Raw genomic sequence first — 8,293 nt, forward strand, 5'->3', positions numbered from 1 at the left:
TTCTGCTCCTCCTGTAAAGTATGGCTTCAAATTCATTCCAAGAAAAAAATATCCACAATACTGAAAGAGAGCTCGTGCTCAACTCCACTGTCCTTGGCCCATGAGAGACGAGGTGAGTAATTCCACTCTGCAGCCTGAAAGCTCTGTCACCCTCAGCTGGCTCTGGCACTGTGAATCAAGATTACTAGACTGGTCCAGCTGGGAGCTCTCTGCTCCATGTGAATGTGCACACATGCTGTCATTGTATTGTTTCTGTCACCCTTGTTTTCTGCACTTTAAACTCTCTGTTGGGATCATGGTTTGAAATAGAGAGGCTGCTGCTGGCTTTAGTTGGCCTTACTTCTCTGTTGTCACGCCTGTTTAGTTCATCCGCTATGCTTTAGGATTTGTGAATTCTGAGCTGTCAGCTACCTACTCAGAGCTGGTCTGGTAATTAGAAGGACAGAACTAAAGTCTTAACAGGGACTAAGCACTGGGTGAATGTGTTTCACTTTTCTCAGTTCAAAAATAAAAGTCATAAATTCAATTGAAATATTTTCTCTATACAAGTTTTTAATCTGTGGTGGCATTTCTTCATTGGAAAGGATTAGGGGGAGGAAACCTCTTTTCCCTCTACTGGCTTCACCTTTGACAGGTGTAAGAGAGTGGGTCTATGCAGCAGAGTGAGTGCTAAACTGAGTGGCAACCTTACTGGCATTTATTTTGACTCTGCAAAATGATGAACAAACCAGTTGATTCTTACTTTTGCCCGGCATGTGGGTAACACCAAAAGAGATCATCAGGCTTCCCTCAACGAAGCCCTGATCTTGTCACTGACCCTTTTCACAGCCTCCTTCACTTCTTTGTTATGGAGAGAATAGATGATGGGGTTGAGGAACGGAGTGAGAAGGGCATACACTAAAGCGATAAGCTTGTCCGTGCTCTGAGGTCTGTTCTGAGGCGAGCCCACATATACAGTAAAAGCAGAAGCATAAAACAACGCCACTACTGTCATATGGGAAGAACAAGTGGAGAAGGCTTTGGCACGGCTGGCAGCTGAAGGCAGCTTCAGAACAGCTGTCAGAATACCCCCATAGAGTCCCAAGATGAGGACAAAATTGCATCCAGTGGCCACACCAATCACTGCCCCATGAACCTGAGCATGCCAGGTTGTGTCCATACATGCCAACCGCATTAGTGGTGCCAGGTCACAAAAGTAATGGGCTACCTCTTTCAAGCAGTAGGGTAACGTGGCAGTGAGACTGGCAGGCACTAGGGCAGCTGAAAAGCCAGCTACCCAAGTGGCACCTGCTAGCCACAGCTGTATCTGTCTGCTCATGAGTGCATGGTAGTGGAGTGGGCGACAGATGGCCAGGTAGCGGTCCAGAGCCATGACACCTAACAGGTAGCACTCAGTCATGCCCAAGGAATGGAAGACATACAGCTGGACGAAGCATGCAGCCGATGGGATGGGTGAAGGTCCATGGAGCAGGGTATGTAGCAAGGTGGGCACTGTGGTGCTGACATACCAGAGTTCCAGGAAGGAGAGGACACTGATAAAGAAGTACATGGGAGTGGACAGCCCTGAATCAGCTTGAACAAGGACAATGATAAACAAGTTCCCTGCAAGTATCAGGAGATAGATGCACAGCGTCCCAAGGAAGACAAGAGGTCGCAGAGTGCCAGAAGGAGTGAAACCAGCAAGGATGAAAGCCTGGGTCCAGGTGTGGTTAGCATGATCCATGATTCCATGAAGGAGAGGCAGGTAGTTAAGGTTCAAGACGAACTACTTCAGGCTCCTCCATCTCTTCATGAAATAGTCCTAGAGACAAAAATAGCAACTGTGAGCACGTGGCTGAGCTTTGGCATCATCTAATTAAATCCCTTATGTTTCCATAGTGGAACTGCAGCTTTCCCCTTCCCTTTCCTGCACCCAAGGTGAAATGATTGGCTGTATGCCATAACATCAATAGGTGGCTGGACTGGAACAAGAAATGAAGACTCCCAACCCTGATTAGCCTTTGTGTATGTTCTAGTACTGGACCCATGAGAGTCCAGCAACTCAATTCTCCACTATCCCACTGTCAATAACAGAGAAGAGGAAGCGTTTCTACTGTAACCTCTCCCATGACCTCTATCTTTCCTTCAGTCTCTGTGTATCCAGTTTACATTAATAAAATATCCAGAGGTATTGTGTTATTGTAATGGAAGGATTGCCATCTAAAGGTGGTTATGGTGACTTTCCCCAGGAAGTCTTCTTATACTTCATCGACTGTTTTGCTAGGTAAGGATTAGGTGATCTAGGCATGAAAATGGCACAGACCCTCCAAGAATATTCCCTAAAGTATCAGGCCCATGGTATCTAATTGTTATTCACTCAACACTCATACTGCACCTTCTAAAAGTGAGTCATCATGAGAGACAGGTAACATGGATTATCAAAGAAGAAAAGCAGCAGTGAGAATCGCCAGTCAGGGAGGAGACTGCAGCAGGCAGAGACTGGCTGCATGCCCTTGCTCTGACACACCCCTGTTGTACACTCTAAACTGGGGGATTTTTCACTTAACCAACTTCCTCTTCCCTACATGAAGAATGGAAAGACTTGAGAGTTGGTTCCTAAAAATCTTACAAGTTCTCATATCCCAAGGTTATTGGGAAATGATTGTGAGTTTTGTGAGCATCAAGTCAGATTTTGCTTAAGTTTTCTTGCCATGCCCTGGAAAGACTCACTTGGAAAGGTGAAAGCTCTTGCCTGATTCTCTTCTGATCATCTCATACCCTCTTTACAACCTTCACCCATTACCTGACCTCTTTATGGCACTAGAAGCTGCAGCATCCTCCTCAGAGCAATTTCCATCTCTGTCTACTTATATCCAATGCTCCTAGAAGGGCCACTTTCCCAGAGGCTCCTTGTAGGGTGTTCCCTGGAGCTGTGAGTATGATGAGTTCTCAGTAAAAGTCCCTCTGGAGCAAGGGGTTGGGCAAGGATAAGTGAACACACCAGTTCTGTTTCTCAGACAACTTCTCTTCATTCTGCACCCAGGACTGACACCTTCATCAGTAAATTCATACTCCAGTAAGAGACAATAAGTACTAATGCTATGGGAAATGACTTCAAAGGAAGAGATGAATAGTTGTGTAAAATAATGTTTCAGTGAATTTAATTTTTAATCTAAATATCCTTTTTATCGGCATATTTTTTCATAATATTTCCTAAGGAAAAAATGTGAACCAAAGTTCAAAGTGGCATAATAGGTAGCTAAACCATTGTGACAAAAAGTACTCATTCATCAAATATTCACGGAGCAAGTTCCATTTTCCATACTTTGTACTAGGATAAAGATAGTACAGAGAACAGTATTTCTTTCTACAAGAAGTTTAATTCGTAGTGTGAGACATGTCTTTAAACAGAAAGGAAAAAAACAACAACAAAGGATATGGAAACATGTGAGAAGACATCAACCTAACTAAAAATATGATGTGTTCAACCTAAAGCTATATTGTGATATTTCCCTCATGGTTTTACTTTAACAAAGACCTAGAAGTTTACAAACATACTTGATTGAAAGTGGCAATTGAACAGATATTTTTCATGCATTTATGTATAGGAATATAAAATAACATGCTTCAAATGAAATGTTAGCAATACTTATGTAAACCCAACACTCATCTTCATTAAAATCAGGTTATCCCATTTCTAGGAATTCACCATGTGTGTGTGTCTTTGTGTGTGTGTGTGTGTGTGTGTGTGTGTGTGTGTGTATACATATACACACATATAGATGTATTTCCTTTTAGTCTTATTTATAATTGTAAAAGTCCAGAAGCATTTCCACAATAGTGAGCCAATTAAATAATACAAACCAGGAGATACCAAGGAGCTTTCTATCAAAATCACAATGCCCTTTCTGAAATTATATATAAAAATTTTCCAGTATGAATAGAAATACTTAAATTAGTTTGCTTTTACTCAAGAAAACACTGGAAATTGTAAAAAAAAAAAACTATCAGATTTTTTTTTCTATGAGTATGGTGTGATTCAAAACACAGAAATGGAAAAACTGGGTTTGGGAGTGGGAGAAACACTCATTCATATTGCCTTCTGTGGATTACTTTGACTATTAAAATAATAAATATAGGTATGTTATCTACTGTACGATCACCCTCACTTTAAAAACTCACATTAGTGTGATGGCACTGTGTCCTGCTCTAGCAATCAATGATGAGTGAATATTTCCCTGAGTTGTGAGGTGACTGCTAGACTCCATACTATGATCGCAAGTTCTTCATGCTCATCACGGAATATAGACCCTAGGAATGAATTAATTTGATCAAGAGATGCTCAGCACTTCTTTTGGGTATCACCAAGGTATGTGCTGCTCTCTTGGAGTTTTGTTCTTTTCACAACTACTTCCCAATACAGGTTGAGATGACTGCAATTAGAAAGACAGTAAGTAAGGAGAAAACAGTTGTGGTACCTATTTTACATAGATAAGAAGAATGACAAGGATGCCCAGGGTTTCACTAAACACCTTGGTCCAAAGGAAATGATGGACTTGAATTACTACTAGTTTGACTACCCTTTATATGAAAAATGTGAGACTTATATATGTAAATTCCCCTTTATGGAATTTAAATGTAAAAAATTTCAAGTAATGTCTTTCTCATATGGATATATACTTTTCCATGTGCTTTACATGTGTCAAATACTTTAGCATAAGAATTCTCTCAACTTATCTATTGTCTGCATTTCACAAGAGATAAAGACAAGTGAAAAATTCAAAGACATTAGAGGTAAAAACTATTAAAGATAATGATTGAACCATGGCAAATGATGTTAAAATCCCATCTCTAGACATTCTCTGCCCTGCATCTGGACAAGAGGGGATTTGTTACCACCTAGAAACCCTCTTAAGTGATCAGACTTCCAGCAGCCACTTTGCATATTTCATTTCTTTTAATCTTTCTGAGAGTTTGAGTTCATTATTCTGTTTTAAGGGTAAGGAAACATATTGCAGAAGGTTTATGTTTTGCCTAGAATTTTATAATTAAAGGAGGCAAAACCTGGACATGTGTGGACATATTTCCCTCCTTTTGTCATATTCAGAAATTGCCCATCTGGTTGGGCCTGCATCAGGTCCTTCTTCTTAAATCAGGGTTAGTCTGGGAAGAGATCTCAAAGGTAGAGTGCTTGCCTAAACATTCATAGTCCCTACATTCAAAACAGTGTTGCAACCACATAACCAAATTTTCTTAAAGTGGAAAGATTCTGAAAAGTCATCTAAAACCAACAGGTATTTTGCAGATAGAATGAGGCCAAGAATGTTGCAATAAAGCAGCAGAAGTTGCCAAATTCATCCAAGGATGAATGTATGTTTACTTGTAGGAAATTCAGAATTGTTTCTTTATGTGCTTTAAATAACTGGCATGTCTTTTAGAAAGAATGTGTAAAGGAATGTAAAATTGGAGAGTGGGCTAAAGAGGTGGGTCAGTGTGTACCAGCATCTGCTGGTGAGCCTGAAAACACAAATCCTATCTCTAAGACCCCTATGGCAGAAGGACTGTTGGGAGCCAAAGATCTCAGGGTTTGGCATGAGATCCTAGGCCATTCTTGGCCGGCCACATAGTTGTATATCAACCTTTACATAGCAGCTCTTTAAACCTCAGCTCAAGAAAAGAAACAACTTGATCCAGTCCTCCACCCGCAGGCTCAGTCACCTAGACAGCCCTTCCTGGACCTCTTACTCATGAATTCTTTACTCTGCCAAACATCCTCTTTGTGGCTTCCTAATATCCTGCCTACACTAACACCTGGTGCACAAACAACCCTTACTACCCCTCCCCATATCCTGTTCTACTGACTATATAAGCTAGCCTGAGAAAAGTAAAGTTTGCCACTTGATCAGAATCCTGTCTTGTGGTCGTTCTTTCTGTGTTTCTTGTCCCCATTCCCTATCCCTGACTCTCTTGCTCCAGTTTGACATCCTGCAGGTCAGGACAAAGCTGTTCTATAAGCTGTTCTTTGATTTCCTCATGTGCTCAGAAGTACATGCACAAATAGCATGCACTTCCACATGTGTGTGCATGCACACACACACACACACACACACATACACACACACACACACATTCATGTGCACACTCACACACCACAAATAAGTAAATAAATTTAACAAAACAGTGGTCTTCTATGGGTATGGTACAGAAATTAAAACAATTATTGATCAAATATAAAATTAATTTTATAAGGAATATTCAAGACTCACAGAGTGGTCTGTCTCTGCCAAGTTCTGTATGTCTAAGGATCTGTGTATCTTTTAGAATTTCATATCCCCTCCTTGGTCTGCAGTTCTGTCATCAGAAAAGTTAAGGGGATGAAGCAAGTCATCTCAGAGAAGAAAATGGTGAAGAAGCCAAGTGGGCATAAAGAAGGTCAGAGTTGTTAATCTCCAGCCTTGACTTCCTATTTCTGTGTGTTTTCACCTTGTATTTATAATTTTATGTGTGTTTCTGCATATATGATTTGTTCATCTGTCTATTTGAAAGAAGAGAAAATAGTGTTTTCTGGGGTGCTTCATTTCATCTTTATAAGACAGATGGGTGTGCATCTTGCTCAGGCTGTGCAGATTGGCACAACCAACCTATAGGAAAGTGGGACATGTGACTACCTGGGATATATAATGGGCCTGGATACATTTTGAACAGAGTGCAACCCATTGTCACCATGGAAACAGTTTGCAAGACTAAGAACTCAGGCATGTGTACTATGGCCTAGACAATGGTGTTGACTGAAACCTCAGACAATGGTGATGGCCAGAGGATGAAGAAATTGATGGATTCCGGAATCTTCCAAATCCAATATCTTTAGAGTACCATGCTTAACCCATATATTACCATGTTCTTCACTATGAAGTATTTCTAATCATTGAGCTCATCTCCTATCTTCCATATATTCTTCATTCAGGATGTTATTTTTCCACTCTCAGAACCAGGCTATTCATACAAGGGGCATCATTTTCTCTCCAATCTTATAATAATTCTGGGGTCTTTCTAAGGCTCTGTGTCATGGTGAATACAGTCACTTTAGTGAACACTCTTTAAATGATATTGCTCCAGTCACTGCAGGCTTGATGGTTATCAATATATAGATTCTGGTTAAATTCCTGATGGCTGGTCTAAATAGGCCTAAAAATGGACAGGTATAAATAGCATTTCATCTAATCTTAGTTGAAAGTCCTTTTATTAGACTCGGTGTCTAGTTTAGGTAACTAGAGCTTTGGGGGTCTACTTGATAAATGATGAGTGAGTTATACATGTGTTGCCTTAGTGAACTGCCACTAAAATAAGTGTTTGTTGGACAACAAATAGCTGCACCAATGTTCAGGGATTGTAGAAATTCTAGACATGGAGAGAAGAGACCAGAATGCACCAGCCTCTCTGCTCAAAGGACAATAGCATGCAATGAGCCTGGAAATGTTAAACACGGATTTTAAAGCGACTGTTCAACACTCCCTCTTTTTCAGCACATCTCAGGCTGTTGCCTTGACCATCCCTGTCTTTAGCCACATGAACCATTTGTTTCCATGTCCTGTTTTCAAGCCAAGGAACTTTGACCCCACTGCTGACTATGGATGTGACACATCCTGCTGGAGCATATGTCTCACAGGGAAGCATGAGAGGCAGACCTTAAACAGCTTTAGAAATCCTCCCACAAAACTTTTCTTCAGAGCAACTCAGGGGACCAGAGTGAAACACTAACAAGTTTCCTAATGAGAAAACAAACTAGTTGCTTAATTGAGCTGGGGAAGCCAGAAGCCAGAGAAAGGGGAATGGTTCCCAGGAGGAAGCCTATGCCCAATTAATAACCCAGGGCTTCAACTTCAGTAATTATCAGCATTTTCTCTTCAGAGATCACCAGTGCAGGAGTTACATAGTAGACAGCTTTGGGGAGGCCCTTGTTGTTTCCCTTTGCTTCCTTTAATTAGTCGTAATTAGGATCATGGAAACACAGGCCAAGAGGTCAAAGATGCTATGTTAAGTCTTTGTAGGAGTCCCTTCCCCAGGCCATGTCAGAGACTTTCTCTAAATCATACAATTATTTCTTGTATCTATAGTAAATAATATGTTGGTTTAGACTGTATTCCAGTCCTAGGTTAGAATTCAAAGTTTGCCACTAGCTAACTGCAGCATAATGTGAGCTACAGACCTCCCCTGGCCTCAACATTTTAATACATGAAAGTGATTTTACTCCGTGACATTTATGGTGTTTTGAGCTGTAAATCTAAACTATGATAAATGATACAGAGTACAATGT

General features: G+C 40.8%; 1 protein-coding gene across 1 annotated transcript; it reads right to left on the reverse strand.

Annotated features, from left to right (window-relative positions):
* Positions 1-778: 778 nt before the first annotated feature.
* Positions 779-1,723, reverse strand: LOC100758837 (olfactory receptor 6N2). Its single transcript, XM_027419070.2, has one exon. It carries the CDS (start codon positions 1,721-1,723, stop codon positions 779-781), a length of 945 nt encoding a protein of 314 aa, XP_027274871.1.
* Between the last annotated feature and the right edge of the window lie 6,570 nt (positions 1,724-8,293).

Source organism: Cricetulus griseus, chromosome 5 (assembly GCF_003668045.3).
Source record: "Cricetulus griseus strain 17A/GY chromosome 5, alternate assembly CriGri-PICRH-1.0, whole genome shotgun sequence".
Lineage (NCBI taxonomy): Eukaryota > Metazoa > Chordata > Mammalia > Rodentia > Cricetidae > Cricetulus > Cricetulus griseus.

What these genes read in the sequence shown, in the direction of transcription:
- LOC100758837 (XM_027419070.2), bottom strand. Translation starts at nt 1,723, where the DNA reads ATGGATCATGCTAACCACACCTGGACCCAGGCTTTCATCCTTGCTGGT.